Source organism: Herpailurus yagouaroundi, unplaced genomic scaffold (assembly GCF_014898765.1).
Source record: "Herpailurus yagouaroundi ecotype Mexico unplaced genomic scaffold, PumYag 196, whole genome shotgun sequence".
Taxonomy (NCBI): Eukaryota; Metazoa; Chordata; class Mammalia; order Carnivora; family Felidae; genus Herpailurus; species Herpailurus yagouaroundi.
Genome location: NW_024412427.1, coordinates 11180414 through 11192625, shown reverse-complemented (window position 1 = coordinate 11192625; position 12212 = coordinate 11180414). Strand labels below are relative to the sequence as shown.

The 12212-nt window shown below is 39.0% G+C and overlaps 2 protein-coding genes across 5 annotated transcripts in view; both read left to right on the top strand.

The window, feature by feature from the left end:
• The window catches only part of ITCH (itchy E3 ubiquitin protein ligase), a 145245-nt gene extending 138094 nt beyond the window's left edge, over nucleotides 1-7151 (top strand). For all 4 annotated transcript variants that reach the window (XM_040447278.1, XM_040447279.1, XM_040447280.1 and 1 more), the window contains 2 exons: nucleotides 2937-3009; nucleotides 3711-7151. In XM_040447278.1, the coding sequence (XP_040303212.1) occupies nucleotides 2937-3009; nucleotides 3711-3810 (173 nt within the window). In that variant the 3' untranslated portion in view covers nucleotides 3811-7151. The remainder of the gene's footprint in view (nucleotides 1-2936; nucleotides 3010-3710) is intronic.
• A 2543-nt stretch (nucleotides 7152-9694) lies between these two features.
• The window catches only part of DYNLRB1 (dynein light chain roadblock-type 1), a 20160-nt gene continuing 17642 nt past the window's right edge, over nucleotides 9695-12212 (top strand). The window contains exon 1 of the mRNA XM_040447284.1: nucleotides 9695-9813. Within this exon, the coding sequence (XP_040303218.1) occupies nucleotides 9811-9813 (3 nt within the window). The 5' untranslated portion in view covers nucleotides 9695-9810. The remainder of the gene's footprint in view (nucleotides 9814-12212) is intronic.

Sequence of the window (12212 nt, the reverse complement as noted above, 5' to 3'; positions counted from 1 at the left end):
AGTTGTGATCCCTAAGCCTGCTTCAGCTGAAGCAGAGAGTCAGAATTGAAGAACTAAGTAGGCAGTGTTGGATACAGTTACTTTAAAAGCTAGACCGGAAGAATTTGGACATTATTCTGAGGGTATTGGAAGCTATGAAACTTTTTGAAGAGCAGAAAACTTGCTGAAGCTGCATATTATGAAAATTTGATAGCAAGGTATACCATGCATAGCAAGAAAATATTGGAGCAATGGTGAGAACCTGATCTTAGGAGATGGAAATAGAGATGGAAAAGAAGGGATAAATGCTAGAGAGGTTCCAAAGTTAGAAAAGGACTTGAACAGAAGATGAGCTAATAAAGGAAGAATGTCCAGGATAAAACCATGTTTTGAAAAATGAAGAAATAGAGTTGTGAAGTGTAAAGAACATGGTTTAGAGGTGTTGAGGGAGGATAATGATTGGCTTAGAACCTCTTGAGTTCAAAGCAACTGCCAGACAACCAAGTGGAAAACCAGGGAGCAGAAGGGCAGTTTAACAGGTGTTGCTCATATGAGTTTAGAGGTAAGAGTAGAGAAGGAAAGTAGAGTCATGGGAGCAGTGATGCTTGAAGCTATTAGAATAAGTTGGTTTATGCAGAAATCGAATTCAGAGATGCTTAGAAACACCTGTGTTTAGGGATGAGCTAGAAATAGCCTAGAGGCAAACTTAAAGGCGAGTCCAGAGAGTGAAGAGGAGAAATAAATATTCTGGTTTCTCAGAAGCAATATGGAAGAAGGTTTTTAATCCAGTGCTAGCAAGGTCTCAGAGAAGGATTATTACAAAGTAAGTTTTTGGAGAGGGGCACCTTTGAGAATGGTCTCTAGATTGAAAAAGAAAAACCATGTTGGTGGTTGGGGAAGTAAGGTAATGACCAAAATGAGGAGAAAATTGGTACCAGTTTCAGTGTAAGCTAGATTTAATCATTAAAGAGATGAGAACTAGGTCTGCTCTTAGAAGTAATATTTGGAGTTAGGTGGAGCTGTTTAAAACAACATAGGAGGATACCTGTGGAAGGCAAAGACGAGATTGTGCTTCATACAATTTTAGAGGCCATCTGGTTAAATCTTCCAGTCAGTGTAGGAAGAGAAAGTTGTTAAGAGTGAAGTATATAATTTAATGTGATAGTTCTCAACCCTTGACAGATCTGACATCCCATTTCTATAACAAATATTTATAATCTCCTCTTTAATATTCTGGAATGAAATTGGTAGGTATGAAATAAAAGTGTCTACAATCTCTAAAAAATATACATAAACTTAAGCACCAACTAAAATTTTTAAGTGACTCATAATGAAATAATATTTATTTTGATACATATGTATTTGGGAACAACTGTTAGAAGACACTAATTAGTAAATACTTGTTCCTACTTAAAAAGACTTGGGTTTAAGATAAGATCAGAGAAACCTTTCTGTATAAGAAACACTAGAATATGAAAAAAGAGAACAAGAAATAATTGACTTAAATAAATACGATAAGAAAAAGAGGGAAATAATCTAAATGGAATAAGGATAATAGACCTGCCAGAATAAATTACAGATGATCAAAGTGGAGAAAAATGAGGTAGTGTCTGTGATGAAGTTCCACCACAGGCCAAGGCTCTGATTGATTAAAAAGTCCTCAGAGATCATACTATTTGAAAGTAGAAATGGGTTGAAAATAGGAACATAGGTACAAGAGTCCACATAGAACTTGTTTGGTTTGGGGACAGTGTTAGAAGAAGATTGAAAACAACAGGCAACCCAAAATAATTTCAGTGTATATAATGTATACAACTTGATGTCTTAACATTCCATAAAGTTTTAGAAACTTTCAGGATGATATGACATATTTGTAAAATAGCCTTTATTAGTGAAATTCACTAAAATTCCTTCATTTCCTATTTCTCTGTTTTAATTTTTGACTGTGTCTATTGAATGTAATCTGGACTCTTCCGTTAAGTATTAATTAGTACTATTAAAACGTTCCATCTTTGTGGTTAGAAATGCTGTAGTATATCGAAAAGAGAGAATGTTTAGAGTAAATTAACATAATTTTGAGGTTAATTATTGAATAATTTTAACTAGCCTTTTGCACAATAACCATTTCTTTACTAGGCTTTTAGCATAACTGTGCAAACACTTTGATACTATAAATCAAAAGTACTGCCAATTCATATATGTACTGGGTTTAGTTGAGTGGGTCATAAGAAAATTCATTGAGTATGACTGTCTCACACATTATAGAACATTTATTTTGCCTGGCACCCTATGATAATTAAAGAAGTCGAGTAGCACCACTAATCATTGTGACTACAAATGATTATTTCTAGGGCTTGGTAGTGACCTTTTAGAAAACCAGTGCTTACAAGGTCCCCATTCACTCTGTCTACAACAAAAGATAAATGAGAGGCAAGAACTGAGTGTAAGTTTGTAAGGGTATGTTCTATAGGACCTATAAGCACAAGCATTGTTAATACTGAATTAACTAGGTTGTTTACATTTTATAAAGTTTTAACAATTTAATGTTTAAACCAAGTTTTATTGTGTAAGACAGTGGATTGTAGTTTCCCTGTTGTGTTTAAAGCTAAAATTGAGCTTTTTAGGTGTTCTGTTATTATTTATAGCATTCTATTATTCTGGCAAAAGAAAGCTAGATAAAATTGCAATTTCTTTTAAAAAAACTGCATTTTCTTCTCTTGGGCATACATTGACAAATTGGTTCTCAGACATTAGCACTCATCAGAATCATCTGGAAGCTTGTTCAGACACACACTGCTGAGCCTTATCCCAAAGTTTCTGATTCCATTTAGTAGGCTTTGGGTGGGGCCTATGGATTTGTGGTTCTAATAACTTCCCTGGTGGTGCTGATGCTGCTGAACAGAGAAGGTCACAATTTGAACCACTTGAGTATCAGACTGTTGATTTCACTGTTTTAGGGAGCAATGGACCACAGAAATTCTGCATTGAAAAAGTTGGGAAAGAAAACTGGTTACCCAGAAGTCATACCTGGTAAGTAAAATCAGAGTTGAAAAAATAGCCTTTTCCCAGTTACCTTGTAGGTATTAAAGCCTCTTGGAAATTGGAAATGAAATATTTTTCCCCATGGTGTTGAATTATTTTTAACAGCTTTATCAAGGTATAATTTATATACCATAAAACTAAAGATTATAAGGTTATTCATTTAAACTCAGTGATATTTAGTAGATTTACAGAGTAGTAACAGTTAACCAGTTTTAAGTTATTTCTGTCACTCCAAAATGATCCCTTATGCCCACTTGCAGTCAGTCCCATTTCCCACCCCTGAATTTTTTTTGTTTGTTTGTTTATTTTTGAGAGAGAAACAGGGCTCGAGCAGGGGAGGGGCAGAGAGAGAGAGAGAGAGAGAGAGAGAGAGAGAGAGAGAGAGAATGAATCCGAAGCAGGCTCCAGGCTCTGAGCTGTCAGCACAGACCCTGAAGTACTTGGCCATGTGTTGTACGTATATTTGTTACTCTGTCCCTCTACCCTGAAAAGTAAATATTGTTATTCCCAAGTTACCAAAGAAGAATCCAAAATTCAGAAAGGTAAAAGCACTTGTTCAAAGCCCAATGACAGAGCTGGGATTTGAACCCAGTTTTGCCTTACTTTAAAACCAGTGGTGTTGTATGCTACACTGGTCATATGATTCTTTATATATTTCCTTTTCTCAAGCTAACAATTCTTACTTTTAGTTTTAACCGCCTGGACCTGCCACCCTACAAGAGCTATGAGCAACTGAAGGAAAAGCTGTTATTTGCCATTGAAGAAACAGAAGGATTTGGACAAGAGTAACTTCCGAGAACTTGTGCCACCAAAGGACAAGAACTTATTTACAATGTTTGTCCTTTTCCTTCTCTGCTTGTTGCACATCTTGTTGTAAAATTGGGCTGTGACTGTTTAGAGAGTTATTTGAGTATAAGTAAGTTAATGTTATCATTGAGATTTATCTCCCAGTGATTCTGGATTTCTACTCCATGTTTCCAGAAATCAGATTGCAAATGACTAGTCGAACCTTACTTAACATGAGATTTAACAGCAATGAAATCTGCCTTGTCTTATTCCACTAGATTGTTACCTTAACAACAGTTTTGTATACATGTGTCAAAAGTCTCGCTTGGGAGTAGATTTTTTCTTTTAGAGACTTCTGCAGATATGCAGGGAAGTCCCTTGGTAAATGAAATATGTAAGATCTTCCTATTAAGTCTCTTGGTAAGAGGTATTGGTTAAAAGTGCAAACTTAACCCAGCTTCTGGGGATGTGAGCAAACTTCTGGCTTGTGCTCTCCCTCTCATTTCAGCCTGGCCTGACTGTTTTTTCTTCCCAGAGCATGAATCCATGCATCATTTTGCTGTTACCCCTGGAAAGTGATGCAAAACTCTTGCATCTCTCTACAAAGTAGTTTTGTTAATTTGAATTCAGGGAGAAGTTGGTTCCAGCCTGCAAATGTCCATATAACTCTCTTCATTTGGAAGTTTGATTGTTTTAATTGCCTTGCAAATACTAAACTTTATAAAAAATATTAACACTGTGCTTCCTTCAGGGTGGTAGCTAAATTCATCAAAGGCCATCATTGGCAATTTTTGTATGTTATTATATATAAATTCCATCTATAATTTTATCATAATCCAACAACTTCAGTTTATTAGTTATTGCTAGGGAGTTCAAGTTGTAACTAGAGTACTTTCCAGTCCAAAGAGGGAGGTCAGTGAAACATCCTCTACATTACATTTACATAGGGAGGGAGAGCTGTGGTACTGGCTAAAGAGATGGGAGTAGTACATTTAATAGCAATACATTTCTAGTAATCACAGAAATGTATTCTGTGTGTGAATTAAAAGTCTTCAAATTTAATCATTTCTCTGACACCTTGGAGTAATCTTTTCCATTCTTTACATTGTCCTGAGTTGGATATCCTCTTCACTCATAAAGTTTTAACAGGTTTTTCCTTGTTTTTCCCATGACTATTTAATTTCAGACTGCTCCATTAGTATCTGATTAAATGCACTTTGAATGTCTCTGTAGTTAATTCTTTTAACTTGGCCTAGCTTAGACTCTGTCAGGGTGGCTGCTGTCAGAGGTTTGACTTTATGGACAGTGGGATGAAGCCTCAGCCAGCTGAGTGCCTATCACACACAGCTGAACCCTGAGGACAGCCTCATATAATTCATGAAACAGGGCTTTGGTAGGTTTTGGTAGCATAGCAGGAACAAGTAGTACTGAGCCAAAAATAAGCAGAGAGTAGCAAACCCCTGGTCCATATGGAAAGAAAATGGTTTTTCTTTGTCCCTATTTGTCCTTTCACATCCTGGAAGCAACAAAAACATTTTAAAACTTGTGTATCTGTACTCTAAAGCACTGCCATCATAAAGCAGACCTAAGTGAGTAAAAGGGTTGCCTCATCTAGAAATTGTTAGTGTAAAGGTGGGGGAAATTAGGTTCTCCCCAACCCTATCTTTGTTTTTTTATTCCATATACTCCAGGAAATGTATGATCTCTAAAAGCCCTGGTTTCCAAAGTAGGGACTCTGCCTTTTTGTTGGTAGGGGGGAAAATGCTATTGCTTTGTCTTACAGAGCGAATGTCTGCCAACTATCCATTCATTATATAAATCTGAACTTTGGTAATATATGGCTGTGGAGATTAAGCCTTCTATAAAGACTTACTATTGAGGCGAATTCTCATTAAAATGTAGTTATCTACAATATTTACTAGAGATTTATAAGATTAAATTAAATAATGTAAGAAAGTAGACTTGTTTTTGTTCTACATAATGCTTGATGATTCATTTAGGGACCTAGAAATATTGTGTGAAAAATGTATAAATATCACCCAAAAGGCTTTCTGCCCTATATTTTTAAAATACAGAATAGCTATATTTGAAGTAGCCCTGGCCCTAGTTCTATAGGGCTTGGCTATTTAATATTTTTATGGAAGAAACGTTTAGTTCTGGAAAAGGTAAATGCTTGTATATATTTTTGCAGCCTGGGATCTCCCTTACTCCATTTCTTCCTTTAATTTAAGTGGCCACATGTATATGTCTTCCCTGCTGTGTTAGGAAAATGGGGGCTGGATATCCCAAGAATCAGAGGTTATATAAAAATACTACAAATAAGCAGCAGACATAATTTACCTGCCAAATGCTATTTTAAATTTTGGTCCAGACTGAACATTTGGAAATAGATTTATTGTAAGTGTTCAATTAGAGCAATTTCTTAAATCTGAACTAAATTGCTTTTAGAGTCCTTTTTCTTTGTAAGCATTGTAAATGCTAATAAATCCTGGTTTTTTGGGGGGTTTTTTGTTTTTGTTTTGTTTTGTTTTTTTACTGCATGTTATGTTGAAATAAAAACAAAGTAAAATGAGCAATTGCCTTATTCTTCTGCTCTTTTGGGAGATTGGGGAAGGCAGCATTTCACAGCCTGGGTCAGGAGGGAAGGACCTCACTTGTTTCAGATAGAGTGGTTTAAAACTGATCCAGCAGCTCATAATAATGAATTCCTGCTCTTTTATGAACTTAAATCAGAGTGCAGAAGAATCTAATTTCATAAGACTTACAATAACTCTATTTAAAATTCAGGTACTAATTTTTCATCAAGAGATTGACATACCAATGTCAAATCATCAGAAATTTAAGTGAAAAATGACTCACTTGCTCACAAAGATTGCATCCTAAATGAACTATTTCAGTCAAGCCCACTCTGCCACTTTTTATTTATCTGATTAATAATCTAAAATGTTATCAGGGATGACTCATGGAATTAGACTTCTCTATTTCTATACCCCTCCTTGTTTTGGCTGTAACTGTATCTGAACTTCTTTAGGTTTATTACTTAATATTGTTGGTATCTCCAGCCCCCTTATTTTTTGTTTTTCTTTTAGAGTTATTTACAAGATGATCTGTATATATGCTATGCTTTCATTTACTAAAAACAGAGAATGGCAGCACTGGATTGTATATTACTGTATTGGAGTTCCTTTGTTTTCTTGAACTGTAATTTCAAATACTCAGGTAACTCTACAAATATCACAGGGAGTCAAGTGCTCTTATAAAGGTCCTTCAGGGGGCTGCCTCACTTGCATTTCCTTAAAAGATGTAAGACTGTGTTTATAATTAAACTCTTTTGGTCCTTTGCACACTGTTATGTTAGTCTTGAGTAAGAAGGTTTTCCTCACCTGCAGCAAAAAAAAAGCCTTCTTTCTGTGTGAATTGTATAGATTTCTGCCTCTCTGTCTTTGTAAGTGCGCAAGTTGTAGCTGGTCTGTACTGTGGAGTAGGTAGAAAAAAACTGGAAAGACCCACTGAGGTGAGATTGGATTTGTTGCCTATGTTAAGAAGAACCAAGATGAAGACCTCTCCTTTTCTAAAACAAGTAAAGGTGCTCTAAGACAGGACCCAAGCATGGGTGCTGAATAGAAAACCACCAGCTAGTTATCAAGACTGACCTCAATGAGTTATCCTGCTCAATAGATTCAGTAGACTCTTTTCTTATTAGGAAACCAGGCGATCACGCTCTCATTTAAAATAGAACCAGTGGCGAGAGGCTAAGAGGAATGGGATTTTAATATTTTTAAAAAATATTTATTTTGAAAGAGCAGGAGAGGGGCAGAGAGGGAGATAGAGAATCCCAAGCAGGCTGTGTGCTGTCAGTACAGAGCCAGATGCAGGGCTTGTAGTCATGAACCATAAGATCATGACCTGAGCCAAGATGAAGAGTCAGACTCTTGACTAATTGAGCCACACAGGAGTCCAATGATTTTTTTTTTTTTTTTTTAATAATTCTGAACTGGCAGGGACTAGAGGACAGAAACTGCAGGTCCCTTCCAGGTCCTGAGAAGTAGACACTATCCTGTTCATTGTTTCATACAAGCAGCTAGAAAGATCTAGCTTCAGTGTGACTAAGAAAAAGGGAGAACTGTCCCTCCCAGCATGAGGAAATCTTCCATGGGAAGTTAATTGTTCTTAACCATTTGGCTTACTGGCCCCAATCCCTACAAAGAACATCAAACAAAACTCAGCTGTGGCTGATGGGCTGCTGTTATCTGGACTTTTAAGAAATGTCTCCTAGTGTGTAATTCTAGAAGAGAAATTGCTGTCACTCCCAGCCTATTTCAGTTATCAGTGTTTGTAAAGCTCCTTTGTCAGGAGTTGACAAGGAGAGGAGGGTCTTCAGTGGAGACCTCAGAAGGACAGTGTTGGTCCCTTACTAACAGATTCCCATTAAGCAGAGCTGCTGTGGGCAAGAGGGTTTCCTCAAGGCACCCTACAGGGCAGGCAGGACCTTGAGAATTTGTGGTTATACCTACAGATCTGAAAACCTCCATACTGTTCCTTTTCGTCATTTCTAATTAAGACCTGCTCTTCTATTTGTCTTCCCTATCCTGGCAACCAATACCATACCTACATTCACTTAGTCCCAGGACAACGATCATTTATTACTATGTCCCAAACATTGTTGGATATGCCACATGCAACTGTCATTTAGTCTTCCTGGCCACTCTCAGGGATGATTATTTCTATTTTACAGATAATAAAATGAAGGCTTAAAGTGATTAACTTGAGGTTGTTCGGTGGCAAGAGTGCAAACTGGAAAGGACTGACTCCAAAGCCTGTGTTTACCTAAACGTTGATATCACATTACTAGTAACGTTAACCTTGATCCTCTGATTAAGATGGTGTCTGCCCAGTTTCCTCACTGTAAAGGCACTATCCGATCCTCTTAACATGCAGACACCCCTGAAAGGAGCACCAAATCCTTCCCCAGTTAAGAGAGGCTGCAGTGGAATGAAAAATTGAAATTAGGTTATCTGTGTTGAATTGAGCACCTTCCCCAAGTATGTTACCTTTTACTGGTCAACATGGAATTTCCCAGTGAATACTGGGAAATTTACTAATAGGCCCCTTCCTCTTCCCTTAGGAGGGCCTAAACAATTCGTTCCTTGCGAATAAACTGTTTTCTTCTCTCTCTCTTTTTATTCCCTCTCTATGTAAAATCTTTGTATAGCTCGGCAGAGCTTCCCTCTACTTGTTTATGTGGGATGTTGACCCATTCATGACTCGTGTAATAAAACCAATTAGATCTTCAAATTTATTCCATCGAATGTTTTTTAATAAGGCTAAAGAACAGAAAATAGGACAAACGTAGGGCTCTGCAAAGAAGGCTCCCCCCTTATAAAGGTGAGAAAATGAGAAAACAGAGATGTAAACTGGCTTCTCCAAGGTAACCCAGGGGGTGGGGCTGAGCTTGGAGTCCTAAACCTGCATACTCCCAGCTCAGCCCTGACCACTCCATCTGAGAACCTGCCTGGAATATTTCCAAGGGGGTCGCTCTGAAGACCCCAAAGACACCTGACTCCAGTCCCACTCCCCGACTTTACCATGCGTTGGGCGCATTTTGGCTCAGCGACTCACTTTGCCTTAATCAGGGCACAAATGGGGTCTCAGCAACACCCCTTCCTTGCCTTCACACTCGCCCACAACCGTCCACCCAGGATTTCCGGCGCCATCTCAGACCTCGGTGGAGAGTTGAAAACCTCTTCTGACACCATCTTTTGGCACAGGAGTTGGGAATTTTCCACAACTGAAGCGTTCCTCTGCTTTTCACTATGGGACAGGGCCTGGCATATTCCTTATGAGCCCTGGGGGAGCTGACTAGACCCGCCCAGCCGTCAGTCCCACGCTGGGTCCTGGTAGGCTCTCGGAGCTGTCCGTTTTGACAGAGTGTTGTGCGCAGGCGCGAAAGGTACCGGGACTGGGCTGAGTGCCGGGGTCGCGGAGCTACTGGATCGGTCGGAGATGGTGAGTGTCTGCCTAGAGCTTGTGGTTGGTGGCCGCAGGGTGGTCGAGTACGACCGCCCACCACCCTGCGTCTAGCCTTCCATTCTCTGGGGTCGTCTCAGAGTGCCGGGCTGGGAATCCGCGGGCCGGGGCGGGGCCGGACCCCAGCTGACTGGAGGACGGAACCCGGGCAGCGCGGGCCTCGAGACCCGGACTGGGGACCGAGGGGACCGAGGCGGGGCCACCGGTCTCGCAGGCTCTTGACCGGAAGCGGGAGCTCGGGCCTCGGCAAGGGTCTGAGAGAGAGGGGGAGGCCAGCCGAGAGGCCCTTACAGTTTAGAGTCCTGGGCCTTGTAGCGCGATAACAATAACGATAAGGTTTCCTGGAAGCTTAATTTGTGTTCGACGCTGCTAAGCGCTTTACGTATTTTGGCTTTCCTCCTCACCACAGTTCTGTGAGGTAGGTACGACCATTATCCGCATTTGACATACTTGAAAGCTAAAGCCGAGTGAAACTAAATGCCTTCTCTTAGGAAATGGCGGAGGTTGATTTGAACCCCAGAAGCTTGATTGACACCTTTCTGTCCCTGTGGTTCTTTCGAGCGTCTGGGATTTGGTGCATGAATCAAACCGGCGGGGTCCACCCTTGGGCATCCCAAAGCGTTGCTGGCGGGAACTGTGTGGGCTCTTTATGACTTTATTGGTTTGTTTTCTCATGTTTTTAATCCTCCCGACTTGGGGAAACTTGAAAAGACTTATTAAATGTGAAATCAAAAATCTTATTTAAAAACCGTAAAACCGGGGCGCCTGGGTGGCGCAGTCGGTTAAGCGTCCGACTTCAGCCAGGTCACGATCTCACGGTCCGTGAGTTCGAGCCCCGCGTCGGGCTCTGGGCTGATGGCTCAGAGCCTGGAGCCTGTTTCCGATTCTGTGTCTCCCTCTCTCTCTGCCCCTCCCCCGTTCATGCTCTGTCTCTCTCTGTCCCAAAAATAAATAAACGTTGAAAAAAAATTAAAAAAAAAAAACCGTAAAACCCACAGGAAAAATTGAAAAGGAGAAAGGAACAGTGCCATGACCTAAAGGCAAGCACTTATAATTAGACATTTGTCTAGTCTTTCTGTCTTCAGCTTTCCTTTAATATAGTTTAGCTCCTACTAAATGTACAGTTGTGGTCTCGGCTTTTTTCATTTATTACACCACAAAGAATATGATTACATCACTAAAAACATGTAATGTTTCAAACATATGTAACTTTAAAACTGTAAAGAAAAATTTTAACAGATAATACCCACAACACAGTAAAAACAATAATCTGAAAGGATCTAACTGAAAAATAAATCTTCCACCCAACCCTGACCCCTAGCCTTTGTCTCCAGAGTTGAAAGTTCTTTATATATCAACAGGCATGTATATGCTCCCTCTTTTTCTGACACAAATGGTGACTTACTGCAACCGGTACCACGCTATTGTGTGTTTATACTCATGAAAACAAAACATATTTAGACGCACATTTTAACCAATTCAGGCATATCAAGTATATTGAAGCATGTAATGCAAAAAGTACGTGAAGTACCTATCTCACACCCCTATGATGTGTGCCAACAACTGTTGGCATTTGGCTGTTTTCTTCTAGGTTTGATTAGTGCATAACCACATGTACATATAAGCTTGTTTATCACATGAAACTGGAACATACATGTTTCTACATATTAAGTTTACTTTAGGCTAGAGAGAGAGATCTCCTGCAGCTTACTCTGTTCACTTAAAAATATTTTTAAGTGAAACATTTTTCCATGGCAATATATACAAATCTTTATTCTTTTTAAGGATTGTATGGTATTCCATTGCAGTATATATACATTTAGGTGATTTACAGTTTTCCACTCTAGACAGTTTTGCAGTAACTATTGTCTTTTTGTGTATGTGTGTGTGCTCATGCTAGTGTTTTATGTAGTGTTTATGGAGGATATAGGGTAGATTCCTAGAAGTGCTACTTCTGGCATCCATAGTTTAGTTTGGTGGAAACTGCCAAATTGCCCTTTTTATGGTGATATAAAAATCATCCATAATTCTATCTAGTCTTACTCCACCACACAACTATTTTCAACTCTGTATGTTCTCCTTCCTCTTGGTTCACATATGCATGTTTTTCAAGATGTACATTCTATTCTTTTTTGTTTTAGTATCCAAAGACATTGAACCTTGTTGCTACATCATCTTTGTGATGAATTCTTTTTAGTGACTGCATAATAGTAAAATAGTTGTACCATAATTTGACAAACCATTCCCCCTGGCATACGTTTGGGTTGCTTCTAACTCTTCATTAGTAGAGGTAATGATGTGATGAGTATTTCTGTATATGTAGAGTTTTTCTTATGTTATGTTATGTTATGTTATGTTATGTTATGTTATGTTATGTT